This window comes from Panthera onca, chromosome B3 (genome assembly GCF_046562875.1).
Source record: "Panthera onca isolate mPanOnc1 chromosome B3, mPanOnc1 haplotype 2, whole genome shotgun sequence".
In the NCBI taxonomy this organism is placed as follows: Eukaryota; Metazoa; Chordata; class Mammalia; order Carnivora; family Felidae; genus Panthera; species Panthera onca.
Window position 1 is genome coordinate 131406607 of NC_138344.1, and position 15613 is coordinate 131422219.

At 41.9% G+C, this 15613-nt stretch overlaps 1 protein-coding gene across 5 annotated transcripts in view; it reads left to right on the forward strand.

Annotated features, from left to right (window-relative positions):
* ZC3H14 (zinc finger CCCH-type containing 14) overlaps positions 1-15613 on the forward strand; it is a 47375-nt gene that overhangs the window by 30398 nt on the left and 1364 nt on the right. For 2 of the 5 annotated variants that reach the window (XM_078447930.1, XM_060620501.3), the window contains 4 exons: positions 4136-4210; positions 13441-13561; positions 14728-14864; positions 15499-15587. In XM_078447930.1, the coding sequence (XP_078304056.1) occupies positions 4136-4210; positions 13441-13561; positions 14728-14864; positions 15499-15587 (422 nt within the window). Of the gene's footprint in view, positions 1-4135; positions 4211-8792; positions 8953-9719; positions 9953-13440; positions 13562-14727; positions 14865-15495; positions 15588-15613 lie in introns of all 5 variants that reach the window. The other 3 variants (XM_078447927.1, XM_078447928.1, XM_078447929.1) reach the window with 3 other exon arrangements.

Genomic DNA, 15613 nt, shown 5'->3' on the forward strand with positions numbered 1-15613 from the left:
GAATTCTTTTTGGCTAACCACTAAAGAGTATTATGTTAACTTCTATTTTAAAAGAAAATAGCTGATAGAATTTTGAATGGAGTATAGTTTTTAAAATGAAAAACTCCTTTTAGTGAAACATGGTAGTTGGCAGGCAGTTGCCAACTTATGTACATGTACTGAGTGAGCAAAGTTTGTCCTTATGAAACTACTAGTAATACATACACTAAAAAGTAGTAACAGTCATCTTACTTTATTTTAGTATTTGGAACTCTGTCAATCACATCCCTTTCTACACTGTACGATACCACTTTTGTTTTACTTTTTTGATTTTTTTTTTTTTTTTTTTTTAAATATTTGTCCTGTATTGTGACATTTTTTTTTAATTTTTTTTTTCAACGTTTATTTATTTTTGGAACAGAGAGAGACAGAGCATGAACGGGGGAGGGGCAGAGAGAGAGGGAGACACAGAACCGGAAACAGCCTCCAGGCTCTGAGCCATCAGCCCAGAGCCTGACGCGGGGCTCGAACTCACGGACCGCGAGATCGTGACCTGGCTGAAGTCGGACGCTTAACCGACTGCGCCACCCAGGCGCCCCATTACTTTTTTGATTTTTAAGTTTAAGTGAAGTGTAGTTGACAGTGCAGTATTGGTTTCAGGTGTGCATAGTGATTTGACATTTACATACATTATGAAATTGTCACCATGATTTGTAGTACCACCTCTGACTGTAACTGGAAGTTTGAACCTCTTAATCCTCTTTACCTATTTGTTCTTCCCCTACTGCAACCACTAGTTCTCTGTATCTGTGAGTCTGTTTCTGTCTTGTGTTCATTAATACTGTTTTTTAGATTCTACATATAAGTGGAAATCATATGGTACTTGTTTTTCTCTTACTTAGTACCGTCCATCTGTTGCAAATGGCAAGATACCATTCTTTTTTATGGCGGAGTAATGTTCCTGAGTGTGTGTGTGTGTGTGTGTGTGTATCACATCATTATCTGTGGATACTGAGATTGCTTGCATATTTTGGTTCTTGTAAGTAATGCAGTAAACATAAGGGTGCATATATTTTTGCAAATTAGTGTTTTCATTTTCTTGGGGCAGATACCCAGAAGTGGAATTAACTGGATCCTATGGTATCTAGTGTACCATATGTATTTCTATATTTAAGAAATTTTTTTTTTTAACTTTATGGATTTATTTTGAGAGAGAGCATTTGTGTGCAGGGGAGGGGCAGAGAGAGGGAGACTGAGAATCCCAAGCAGACTCCCTGCTGTCAGTGTAGAGCCCTGTGTGGGGCTCAGTCTCGTGAACTGTGAGATCATGACCTGAGCTTAGATCAAGAGTTGGATGTTTAACCAACTGAGCCACCTGGGTACCGTTGGTATTTGTAGTTTTAATTTTAATTTTTAATTACTGTTTTTTACAGTGGCTGCACCAACTTCCATTCCCACCAGCAGTATGTGAACATTCCCTTTTCTCTACATCCTTGCCAAGACTTGTTATTTCTTGCCTTGTGGATACTAGTCATTCTGACAGGTGTGAGGTGGTATCTCATTTTGGTTTAGATGTTGGAACATCTTCCATTTGTTGGCTATCTCTATGTCTTCTTTAAAAAATATCTGATTCAGCTCCTGTGCTCACTTTTTTTTCTTAAAGATTTGAGTGTTTTGTTTTTTTTTTTTAATCATGTATTTATTTTGAGAGAGTGCAAGGCGTGTACGAGAGTGGAAGAGAGAGAATCCCAAGCAGGCTGCACGCTTATAGCGTGGAGCCATACCATGCTCAGTCTCATGAACCATGAGATGATGACCTGAGCTGAGATCAAGAGTGGGACACTTAACTGACTGAGCCACCCAGGCAACCCCTCCTCTGCCCTTGTTTTAAAAAATCAGATTGGGTTTTTTTGGTGTTTTATGAATTCTTTATATATTTTGGATATTAATTCCTTAATAGGTCATTTGCAAATATCTCCATTCACTAAGAAGCATTGTTTTATTTATTTTTTTTAAGTTTATTTTGAGAGCAAGGGAGAATGCACTCAAGCAAACAGGGGAAGGGCAGAGAAAGAGAATCCCAAGCAGCCTCCACACTGATGTGGAGTCCAGTGCAGGGCTTGAACCCACGAACCATGAGATCATGACCTGAGTTGAAATCAAGAGTTGGGACCCTTAATGGACTGAGCCACCCAGGTGCCCTGCCTTTTTGTTACTATGCAGAAGCTTTTTAGTTTGATGGAGTCCCAGTTGTTTTCCTTTTGTTGCCCTTGCCTAAGGAGACAGATCCAAAGAAATACTGCTGAGAGTGATACCCAAGATTTTACTGCCCCCCCCTTTTTTTTTAATGATTTCAGGTCTTATATTTAGATGTTTAGTTTATTTCAAATTTATTTTTGCATTACTGGAAGAAAGTGGTCCAGTTCCTTTTATTCTCATGTAGTTGCCCATTTTCTAAATACCATTTATTGAAGAGACTCTTTTTTCCTGCTGTAGATTCTTGCCTTTTTTTATCATAGATTAATGGGGTACTTTGCACATTTTAGCACTGTTACTTCTTCCAATCCATGAGCATGTTGTATCTTTCCATTTATTTGTATCATCTTCATTTTCTTTTCTTCCGACAGTTTTCTGAATATAGGTTTTTTACCTCCTTGGTTAAATTTATTCCTCAATATTTTATTCTTTTTGGTGCAGTTGTAAGTGGGATTGTTTTCTTAATTTCTCATTCTGCTACTTTGTTACTAGTGAATAGAAACAGATTTCTGTATATTTTATATCTTGCAACTTTACAGAATTCACTTATTCTAATAGTTTTTTGGTTGAGTCTTTAGTGTTTTGTATATTAATCATCTGTTCCTTCCCAGTGTGGGTGCCTTTTTTCCTTTTTTTTTTTTTTTTTTTTGTCTCATGGCTATGGCTAGGACTTCCTGTACTATGTTAAATAGAGGTGGCAGGAGTGAACATCCTTGCTTATTCCTCATCTCAGGAAAAGCTTGTAGCTTTTCACTTTAGGATATTAGCTGTGAGTTTGTCCTTTATTATGTTGAGGAACCCTCTATATCCGTTTGGCTGAGAAGGTTTGTTTATTTTTTTATTTTAGAGCGCACACAAACCAGGGAGAGGGGCAGAGGGGAGAGAGAGAATTTTAAACAGGCTTCATGCTCAGTGTGGAGTACAACGTGGGGCTAGATCCCACAACCCCAAATCAAGAGTCAGACGCTCAACAGACTGAGCCAGCCACGTGCCCCTGGTTGAGTTTTTATCATAAATGGATGTCAGATTTTGTCAGATGCTATTTCTGCACGTCTTGAGATAATCCTAAGATTCTTAATCTTTGTTTTGTTACTGTGGTGTGGCATGTTGATTGATTGTGGACATTGAACCATCGTTGCATTCCTGGAATAAATGCCACTTGCTCGTGGTGAATAATTACGTTAATGCGTCGATACACTTTGGTTTTAGATCAGGTGTGCACCTGATAACCTCTTAAGCACTGTGGTGGCGGGGGGTGGTTTGGAGAAGTGTGACTTCTTTCCATCCTATCTTTGAAGTGTAACTGTGAGGAGATTATGAACCCATTTACGAAATAATACTCCAGCTAAGTATGTTTTCTCACAGGAGATTCATGCTGCTGTAGGATCTGGGCTCCAGACCTCTGAACATCATACTTGCTCATTGTTCTCTTCATCTCAGTCCATGCTTATAGTTTGTCTTTTGGAAACGATCAGATAACTGTGCTGTGTTTTGGTTTGCAGTTCCAGGGGTGGGGGAGTGGGTTGTAATGGTGAGAGCCCAGGTGATGGAGGGAGATGTTTCTTATTTTGATCTTGCAGTTGGCTGTCGCCTGTCAACTATGGCTCAAGCTGTGAGTCTACACAGTACCACCTCCTGGCTTTTCCAGCCTTTTACCTTTATTCTGAGGCTTTACCTCCGGTCCAAAAAACTGGCTTCCAGACAAAAGAACAACAAGGAATTTGGTCTATAAATACTATTAAATTGCAATGTTGAAGCTATAAGTTTGTGGTTTTTTTGTTTGTTTTTTTTTTTTAAGACTTTAAGAACCTAGTTAAGATTATTTTAGGCTTCATTTCTGGAAATATACATGTATTGTTTGTTTTTAAAACTTAGTAAAGTTTGAAAATTTGTATCCTAGGAGCTCCACAGAGGCAGTTGTTATCCCGACTACAAATCGACCCAGTAATGGCAGAAACTCTGCAGATCAGTCAAGGTTGGTAATCATCTTAAATTTTCACTGTAATCTAGCATTTTTCAGTTGCTATTTCCATTTCTTACACCTCATTTAATGTATTCTGTATATCTTAGATCCTGCCCTAAGATGCTGTATTTAGATCTGTGAAAATATTTTAGGGCCAGGAGACAACATCTGCATTTTCTTCATGTTATATGGTGTTCGTATGTTTCGTCTCATTCAGAATCTTTCTTGCTTTGATGTCATTTCACCTGAGTCCCTGGAATCTGCTGGCAGTCACTTCCTGCTCCAGGGACAGTTTGAATCCCTAACCTTCTTTCCTTTCTGCCCTGCTTTGCCATTGTCTTGAGCTGCTTTTATGTTCCTTAGCCTGTTCTGCCTTATCCTCACTTCCACTTCACTTTAGAATTGCTCACCAGGGCCACACTTGGAATTTGTTGTTCTTAGAGCCACTGTAACTTCATTGTTTCCCTGTCCCCTCCACCCCCCACACACAGACACACATGCCACGGTCTGCTTTAGGACAGGGACGAGTGCCTTACTTATCTATGTTCTTAGTGCCCGCCCCGCCAGATGCATGTGCAGACCCTAGTAAATGTCCACTGAGTAACAGAGGGGCCATTGGTCACCTGCAGTCTTAAATTCAGAAACCTTCTTTTCTCCTGCTTCCTTTTATTTCCCCAAACCTGCCCGTTGTTGGAAGCTCTGGTGGTGCCTTGACCCCTCCCTGTGGCTCTTGCTTCTTCCCCCTTGCTCAGGCTTCCACAGTCAGTAGGTATATTTCCTTACCCCACCTACCTCTGTCTCAGCAAGAAGAACTTGTCTTCTTTCAGGGTCCCCTTCCACCCAGATGCTAGATCCTACCCAGTCGATGAACACTAGTGTCCCCATACTCCTATAATCTTAATCGTGCCTCTCTCCTGGCTTCTCCTTTTTGCCTGTGAAAGTGTTTAAATACTCCCCATCCTTGATGTTGCTGTCATCTCTCAACATTCCATCCTGTTTTCCACATAAGGGTATTTTCTTTCAAAATATTTGGCAGCTAAGCTCTGTGTGTGTGTTGTATCCACTTCACTGACATTTCCGCATTCTTTTTGTTTTCTTTAATTTTTCCTTTTCTCCATGGTGCACATACAGTTTGAAGCATCTAGTCCTACAAGGACTATATAGCCTTTGCTTATCTCCTGTCGTGGTTTTTATTTCTGGGAGCCCTCTTGTTTCTGCATATTCCTCTTATTTATTTTTCATATACTGACTTTGTTTCATGTATGCAACAGTTTCTTTTATTTCTCTGAGGATATTAAAGATAATTTTGGGTATTTTCTCCCCTCCCTTCTTGGTCTTATTTTCTCCAGGTTGTTTGTTTTGACTGCTGTCTTTCGTGACAGGTTTTCCACAGATGTCTGGGGATCCTTGGTTGTCTTATATTTATGAGTGGGACACTCAAAAAGCTGATAGGCATTCTGGGTTCATTAGTTGGGGTGGAGGGCTTGTGACTTCACATTTGAATATAGATCCTGCAGTGGAGACTCGTTTGTTTTGTCTCTTTAGTTTGGGATGCCCTGATGTCACTGTCTTTAGGCCTTTCCTCTTAGACCGGTGAGCTTCTCCACAGAAAGATCTTTCAGAATAGTGGATTGGGTGCCAGTGTTCTGGAAGCGAAGTGAGGAAAAGAGGCTGGGGGAGGTACCTCAACGTTAATTACTATGTAATGTTTGCTCACACCTCCTCCCTGTTTTCAGAATGGTGTTTCTTTCAACATGGCCGGCATCTCTTGGTCTAGAGACCCTCTGGTTTGGCCTTTCCAAGAGTCTTAAGTTCTGCCTGTCTCCAAGGGAGAAAATAGTCAAAGGTTATCAAGAAATCTAACTGCTTTTTAAAATTTCAGTACTATACATTTAGTTGTTGTTGTAGCACCATTCTGTCGAAGACCACGATGCTTCATTTATAGGCCTCTCCAGTACTGGCCAATGAGAAAGCACGTCTCCAGTGAGTCCAGAAAACTTCAGTTTAGGGCAACAGGCGTGGTAAGGGTCAGAAATGACAAAACAGATTTATAGTTTAGGAAGAAATAACTGCTTCTGAAATAGACACTTAAACATACCTGTATTTGCCTTGTCTTTCTCCCCACCCCTTCCCAGAGTCCCTGTGCTACCGGCTTCTCAGCCTTTGGAGAATCTTGGGATCCACATTGGAATGTCTCATTACTGGCTTAAGACTCAGCTTTTGCAGGTCTTAGCTTTTGACTTGCAAAATGTGGTTGTCTCTCCTTTTGTAGTTATTTTCTTTGCGACTTTATGTTTTAATAATCTAACCCTTTATTGACATTTCATTGGGATTTTAGGAGGAAACAAAATGCATGGGTTCAGCCTGTGGTCTTCACAGAAGATGTCCCTAACTTGTATCTGTCTGCTTGACCCAGGTGGTAATGTTAACCTTGCAGAGGAGGTTGGTGACGCTTGTAGGACGGAAAGCTCAGTTTTCAGTGCCCACTTTTCTAAACCCTGTCATACGTGACATGTCATCTCCAATATTTCCTTTGGTCTTTGATCATTTGGCTTCCAGGACTTCACCATCTCTGTTCTACTGATTCCATTTCATTCTCCGTTCTCATCTCCTCTCCTCCTGTCCCGCCCCTTAAAATGTTAACTTTTTCCTGTGTCCTGCCCTGAGCATTATCTTCATCTCTTCTCTCTTCTTCCAAGATGCAAACTGTTAGAGCTACTTTGCCAAGCGCAGGGTGGTGAGAGGCAGGCGGCAGCCTCGGACTGAGTTCTGGACTCTGCCTTTGCCAGCTGGGCACCTCTCGCGCCATTGAAGAGCAGCAGAGGGCATGCTGGTCTCCGTGACATGGGAGGGAGGGAAATCCGCTCCTTCCACTCCCTGTGAGGGTGGAGTGGGGATGGCGGCACTGACTGTGACACTTTGTTAATGAAACGCTTAGTTCACCTTTAGTTTGGATGCTGTTTCTCTTTCTCTTCTCTCTCCTCTTATTTCAACTTCGAAATTGAGAGCCCCACAAAGACTTCAAACTAAATAAATCTAAAATTGACATTTATCTTCGCTCCCCTTTCAGTATGCTCTTTGTCTCGTCCTTGTTCTCTTGGGTCCGGTTTCTCCTTCACTCACCTCCAATATGCATCTCTCCACCCTCCACCACCCTTGCAGGGAGGACGGCTCTGCTTGGTTCCCAGCATGGGAGTTGCAGGTGCAGCTTCTGTGAGGGGCCGGTGCTGATGGTGTGGAAAGGGTCTCCTCTCTTTTATGGGTTCAAATAGGACAAAGGGTGAGAATCTTTTCATTCATTCAGAGCCTCACCATCTCTTCTGGGCGCAACAGCCTGGTAGCTGAGATCTAGGACTCCAGTCCATTCTTAGTACTACCTGTTTTTCTGAAAACTAGTTTGATCATGTCACTTCCCTACCTAGAAACCTCTCGTGATTCTTTATGACTTCTAGATCAGAATCCAAACTCATTGACACATACAAGATCCTTCAGGCCTCTGCCTTCCCTGCCGCTCAGCCTGGCACACACACCCCTTCCAGCCACACCACATTTCTCAGCGGGTCTTAGATTCCTTGTGTCTTATGAAAGCCTCTGCCTTTTTTCATATGGTTTCCTCTGCCAGACATGTTCTGTTTATTGTCCAAGTCTCTACCCCCGGGTTATTCCCTCTCGTTCCTTTATTATCTGCTTCAAATGTCCGTCATCTGTAGGTTTTGTCTTGATTCCCCAGCTGGAATAGGTTGGTTGTATTCTCCCAACGCTTTATTCCCACTCCTTTTGGATCACCTTTTAGGATATGCTATTCTGAAATTTTATGTACATCTGTTTTTCTATCTTTTCTTCTTTGTGTACTTAGCACAGTGTTTAGTTGAATGGTGTGGATTTTGTTCTCTGTTATTTGCCTGTTAACCTTAAGTGCAGCTCATTAACTTTCATCACTTGATGGCATATTGATAGATCAGCCATCTCTGTGCTTGTAGCATATTTTATAAAGTAGTCAGGCTTAATAAGCATATTGTAGATGATGTGAACTGTGGTTATTAGCGTTGACGGTCAGTGTTTTCTGTGCTGTATTTTTTTTTAAGTGCCCCTTCATCTTAAAATTCCTTTTCAATATAGTCTTCTCTGTACAACCAGGCAGAAATTATGCCAGGTGAATTCTTTTCATCAGGATGTGTTCTCTGTAAGTGGTACTATGCAAAATGAACAAAACAGATTCTAGACTTGTAAGCAGTCTTTGTGTCATAATTCTAGGGAACATGAGGATTCTTCTATGTATTTTTAGAAAATATTGTGCGTAGAGTAAGTTTATATTCATATCCCATTAGATGCCTCGTATAAGAACCTTTCTGTCCTGTAGGCAGGATGTATTCATTCAAAGCCCCAGGTAATGTGCTGTTATGAGGAGAGGAATACTTCCTTAAAGAAATGTTTGGCACAGAATTGCAGCACTATTCTGGGGTAGAACCGTTGTGATTTTCCTTTGAAAATAATTACAAATATATAAAAGATTGACATTCTTCTCACTTGTGTGATGTTGGGAATGCAAGGTATATTCAAAAGTAAACATTTATGGCCAATTTTTTTGGCTCAGATTACTATGACATGGAATCCATGGTCCATGCAGACACAAGATCATTTATTCTGAAGAAGCCAAAGCTGTCTGAGGAAATAGTAGTGGCACCAAACCAGGAGTCGGGGATGAAGACTGCAGATACCCTTCGGGTACTTTCAGGACACCTTATGCAGACACGGTAGATGGTTTCTTTTTCTTGTGTAGCTTTTTTGTGTTGATTAGATAGTGCAGATTGACCATTAGTTTCCAGCTCCCTTCTCCCCATCCTAGCCCCCAGTGTAGAGTGCTTTCGTTGAGTCAGAAGTTAGGCCGGGCATGGTAACCCAAATACAGTTTTCAGGGATTCCGGTTCATCTTTCTTGTTCAGAAGCCCATTAACTTGCAGATAAGTCAGTCGACGATTTAGCCCCGTAAATAAGATTCTTTTCTTTATGCACATCCAGGAAATGAAATTTAAAAGCCAGGTGATCAAAACCAGGAAATCTTTGCACAGAAAGTTAGCAGATCGGGTTGGGATGATGCTTCCCTTAGAAAATGGACTGTTCGATAAAGGAACAAACCTACAGATAGTAAAATTAGCGTGAATACAGAACTGCTGGCCATTGTGTTCTGAACACAGATGCTGATTTTTCAGCTTATTTCCATGAGACCTTATGAAGATCAAAAGGACGATGTTTAGGGTGGAGGGGAGATTGTCCTTAGTGCAGCCTGGATGATGCCACCGCGATTGGCCGTAGCCATTGTGTGTTAGCGGAATTCATCAGGGCTGTACCTGGAAGTCCTACCAAGTCGTTTTTGTTTTTTGTTTGTTTTTGTTTTTGTTTCGTTTTTAACTGAAGAAACCAACAAGTAAGGGAGCGATAGTTCTGCTGAAGAGCACTGTAGGAGGCTCAGCGTTTTGTGTTTGTTTCCCTAATTCTCTGGTATTTTCTATCTGTCTGGCAGAGATCTTGTACAACCAGATAAACCTGCAAGTCCCAAGTTTATAGTGACGCTGGATGGTGTCCCCAGCCCCCCAGGATACATGTCAGATCAAGAGGAGGACATGTGCTTTGAAGGAATGAAACCTGTAAACCAAACTGCAGCCGCGAGCAAGGGACTCAGAGGTCTCCTCCACCCACAGCAGTTGCAGTTGATGAGCAGGCAGCTTGATGACCCAAATGGTAGCTTTGCAAATGGTGTGTTGAGAGCTCAGATTTTCCCTTTCCAGGGTGCTGGCATTGTGAAGGAAATCTGGGACTTGTCTCTCTACCTTGAATGCATATTGGTTGGAGGCCTTGCTTTTATTTGTAACCCAGTAGTGGCCTAGTCTCTTTTCTCAGACAAAATACTAGTTCAATTTGAGACTGTCCTGTGTGTGTGTGTCTGGTAGTGGGCTATTACACCAGGGCCACAGTGGAGCTCGGCCGTGAGAGGCAAAGTCTCTCTCAGCTGTGCTCGCGAAAGGGTGAACCATCCCTCTTTCTACCCGGTGCGCTTTTTTTTCCCTGTAGAAACTGTACCTGTTACTTTCCCTTTGTAACAGCAATAGTCTCTCCTGTAGTTAACTTGACAGAAAAATGAATTAGGATGTTGATGCTATTTTTTACCTCAATGAAATTCCCTTGAAAGGAGTTTCTCACCTACTCTGTCAAGATACTTCCTGGAGGTTTAGCAAAAACCTTATGTTTAAGTTAATATCAAAGCATAGTATTTAGAAGCGAAACGAACAGTGCTGGTAACAGTACGCTTTCAGGCAGATGAACCTCTATCACTCACTGTTCTTCTCTCGCTGGATCCAGTGGCGAGTGCATGCACTGCCGAACGCTGTCATTGGTGACAGAGAATGGTAGTCGTGTTCCTCCTGTCTTCTGAAATTTGTAGAAACACCTTCATTGGTAGGGGAGACAATTACTGAAACGTAAAATGAATAGCATCAAAGTAAAAACAGTAATGGGTTTTGATATTCTTCCAAGTTAATCCTTTTCTTGGCAGAGACATGAAGATGGATTAAATCTCTCTTTCAGTCGATAAAAATATAATAGCCTTTAGGGGGAGATGATGAGTGAGGGAGGACGTAACTACTGTTGAAGAGAATGCTTTTTCTGCCGAGTCAATAATGTAATGTCATGGCTTTGATCAGTGGAGGGAGTTGAAAGTCTGACCCTATCAAAAGACAGAAAAAATTTTTAATGGTACCAAGGTGGTTAAGAACTACCGTAGTCCCGCAGTACAGATTTCTTGATCTTGTGTATTTTGTCTAAAAATGAGAGAAAAATTGGTAGCTTATGTACGTTAGGGTCTAATTTTGTTTAGATGTAGATGTCCACATGAGGCTTTACTGATGTATGTGTCATAGCAGTGACGCTCTGAATAACATGTTAGTCAAACTTCTTGCCTAGGTTTCACAAGTGCCATGGCCATTATGGAGAGACAGCTGTGATGAGCGGTGAGCCTCCTTTACCGCTGCTTTGATCTGGGACTCAGTGTTTCACTGCTGCTCAAGGATGAATCTTTGTAGTAGTTAGAACTGAAGTGAGGCCTCGCAGAGAGGCTCTGGTCTTTCTTGGTCTCCCCACTCTAAGCAGGGAGTTTGAAACTTCTGTGATTTCTTTTGCTGGCTTTTGTCCAGTGTTTCAAGGATGCTGTCAACCGCAGTCCCCCTCTGCCCCTAGCCATTAAATGGCAGCACAGATTTTATGGCTTGCAATAAAAAGTGAATTTGCCTAATCCTAAACAGGAAAAGTTTTAACGGATCATGAAGTAAGTGTTGGGGAAAACCAGAGTCGTGACCTCTGTATATGTGACTTAATGTTTCCATTAGATCATGTTTCCTTGTAAAGTATTTAACTTCTTTAATACAGCCCATGAGTATCTACTGCATTTTCCAGCCACTCTGCTCGTGGGTATTCTTCAATTGACCTGGGCCAAATTGACTTCATTTGGCCTGGGTTCTCACGTATATACCATAGTGTAAAGTCTGTTTTTTCAGGAGGAGGGTAAGATGCATTCTCTGCAGGCAGGAGGCTAGAAACACTTGAAATCGGAGAAAACTGCTCTTTCCAGCCATACGAGATTTTGAGACTAAGGATACCTTTCTTGTTTTTAATGTTTTCTTTATTTTTGAGATTATGAATGGGGGAGGGACAGAGAGAGGGGGGAACTGAAGATCTGAAGCAGGCTCTGCGCTGACGACAGCAAACCCGTTGTGGGCCTCGAACTCACAAACCGTGAGGTCATGACCTGAGCCCATGTCCGACACTCTGCCAACTGAGCCACCCAGGCGCCCCCAGACTAAGGATACCTTTATATACTGGTGGCTTTTACCACTTCTAAAGTAGCGTGGGAAACTATATATTAGGCATAGTTTTACAGTAGCTCTTTGACGGTCCTTCTCTGGGCTCCAGGACTGGTTTTGTGTGCCTTGTTCTCCTATAATGAAGACTGAGATTGGGTCACTGGGTCATTAAATTCTCAGGATACTAGCTGCTGCGCTGTTCGGGTTTGACTGGTTGCCTGTTTGGCATTTTTGTTTCATTCAATCTAAAACTCTAAGGATGACATCATATTCTTTTTGCATAAATGAGGGAACTGAAGTTGAGGAACTAGGTAAGACTTGCCGCAAGTGTCTGGCTCAGCTAAGTTACAGAGCCAGATTTGAACTGCCTGACCTCGGGCAAGAGGACTAGAGCAATGTGGTTGAAGTGGTATTTGCTTTCATAAATGAGAATGTGAACCATAACATGTAACATCCATCCATGAGGCCTTGAGGCTTTTTTTTTTTTTTTTTTTAAAGCTAGGGTGTGTTGGACTGGGAGTTGGCAGGTTATTACAGCCTTTAGGTATAATTTTATTTGGCTATTCTGTGTTTTAAATGTGCATTAGTTGCCAGCGTTTAAAACTTATGTCACATAAAAAGGTTTTTGGTTTTCTGAGTCAGGAGATAATCTGGCAACACGGGGCTCACTTTCCCACACCCTAGTGATTGACATGGTCATTGGACATGACCCCGCAAGGGATGGCAGGGAGCCCTGTCGATGGCGCAGGCACTTGCTCTCCAGGCTGCTCTTCCCCACCTTTGTTTCCTTCACACCAAGGCTTTCTGCCACCGTGCATCTCACACCCAGCCAGGCTCACTGTCAGTGGTCTGCGGGGCCCCCGTGGGCAATGGCATTTGTGACCCATTTTAGGCCAAAAACTTTTCCTCACGTTGATGGTGAGTTTCTTATTAACTGGACTTAGAACTAACTGCGTATATACCTCGGTGAGTGGGAAGATTTCCGTGTTTGAACTACACCTGGTCTTGTCTGAATGTGAGAATTTGTTCACATTCTCTGTCACTTTGTGTTTCCAGTTTTCCTTTCATTTGATTGGCTCCCTACTTGACGTTCTTCCCTCTCTCTCCCATTTAATTTGGCTCTGAAATAATACTGGGAATTGGGGTTTGGGGGTACTTAGCACCCCTGAGTATTTTGCTTTTCGTGGTGAGAACTTCAGCCTACTTCCCGGTGACCTTGTATAGCAGGCTGTCATCTGTGTTAACCAGATTATCGGACTCGTTTCTTTTCTGACTCTGCACCTAGAGGAATGTAAGAGTTTGAGCCTGGGTTTTGAGGGAAATGTACTAAAGGTGCTGTGTACTGAATTGATCATAATTAATGAGATACTTTTCTTTTCCCTGTTTTAGCTGAGATGAGTGAACTGAGTGTGGCCCAGAAACCAGAAAAACTTCTGGAGCGTTGCAAGTACTGGCCTGCCTGTAAAAATGGGGATGAGTGTGCTTACCATCATCCTGTTTCACCTTGCAAGTGAGTAGTAGCAAGCTGATGGCTGTTTTCAGGGTTAATTCTAGATCTTAGAGCTTGTTCTGGTTTTTTTCTTTCCTGTGGGCAAGTTTGACCTTTGTAACTAACTGCAGTAACACTTAACCATTGCCCTCCCAGAATAGCATACGTGTGTGTGTGTTCGGCAGAGTAGAGAGATGGGGGAGAAGTCTTCTGCACGTTAAAGAGATAGGTATGTAAGTGCCCTGGTTTGTACTCACTGTGTACATACACAGCTATTAAGACATTGGACAAAAAAATAGTCACAGGCAATGATAAAACATTTTGGACTTGGGTATAATTTTTCCTTAGAAGTTGGCTGGTTCAGTGTCATGAGCTTTGAGAGGTGGCTTTTAGATTAAAACAAAAAAATTTTTTTTTGGTCCTAGAGGTGGAATCTCTCCATGTAATTTTTTTTTAACTTTAATTTTAATTTATTTTAGAGAGACACTGCAAGTGGGGGAGAGGGGCAGAGGAAGAAAGAGAATCCTAATCAGGCTCCACATTTCTCACCGAGCCCAACACAGGGCTCAATCCCACAACCCTGGGATCATGACCTGCACTGAAATCAAGCATTGGTTGCTCAACTGACTGAGCCACCCAGACGCTCCTCCGTGTTTTAACTTCTTTAAGGAAATTTTGATGTGAGAAGGATACGGATGTCCATAGAGGGAGACCAGAGAAGGAGTCTGTTTTGTGTAGCAATGCCTTGCACATACATTGTGCCCAGTACATTGAGTTTATTTCATAAAAGATTGTAGACCTGGATCTTACAGAGTACGTGGTGTGAATTCTTACCATAAGAAACTGTTTTGTCTTTCGTGGTGGTGGCTTGCTGGAATCGAAAATCTGTTATTACCCTCGGCTTTCAGATAAACTTCTATGTTCTGTTTTGAAATCTGCGCTCACTTAAAAGTTGAGTTTCCCAGGGAGCCTGGCAGGCTCAGTTGGAAGAGCAGTGTGACTGTTGATCTCGGGGTTGTGAGTTCAAGCCGCATGTTGGGTGTAGAGTTTACCTCAAAAAATTGAGTTTCCCTTTTTTTCTATTCTGTGTTTCTCAAAACAAGTAGTGATGGGGTATGAGGAGCCTCATCTACAAAAAAATTGATCATGCGTTGAGAAAAGTAATTGTGACTGTTTTTGTTTTATAGAGCCTTCCCCAATTGTAAATTTGCTGAGAAGTGTTTGTTTGTTCATCCAAATTGTAAATATGATGCAAAATGTACTAAACCAGATTGTCCCTTCACTCATATGAGTAGAAGAATTCCAGTACTGCCTCTAAAACCAGGTATGTGACCCTGTGCACCTACATTTAGGTGGAAGATGACATTTGTGATTTTATATGAGTTTATTTTTAGGAATTATCGTGCCAGAATCACCTAACCGGTCTTTAAAGAGCAAGTGTGTCTGTCCAGTAGCATTCTGAAGTATTTTCTCTAATGAATATATAAATCACTTTTGAGAAAGAGGGAGAGAGAGAATCCCAAGCAGGCTCTGCTGTCGGTGTAGATCCTGCCAGGGGGCTTGATCCCCTGAACCATGAGATCATGATCTGAGCTCAAGTCAAGAGTTGGATGACGCTAAACCATCTGAGCCCCACCTCAAAATTTTTTTTTTTTTTTACATTTATTTTTGAGAGACAGAGCGCAAGTGGGAGAGGGGCAGAGAGAGAATGAGACACAGAATCCGAAGCAGGCTCCAGGCTCTGAGCTGTCAGCCCAGAGCCCGACACAGGGCTCAAACTCAGGAACGGTGAGGTCATGATCCGAGCCAAAGTCGGACGCTTAACCCACTGAGCCACCCAGGCGCCCCAGCCCCACCTCATTTTAATTTTATAACGGTTGCCATAAAAACATCAGTAGACTGCATGACAGATTATTTTGCCAAATTTGATCAGTCTTTGTTCTTATCTTCGTCAGCAGTTACAACACCAGCACCACCTTCTAGTGGTCAGCTGTGCCGTTATTTCCCTGCTTGTAAGAAAATGGAATGTCCCTTCTATCATCCAAAAGTAAGAATTTTCATTTTCCCAAAAAT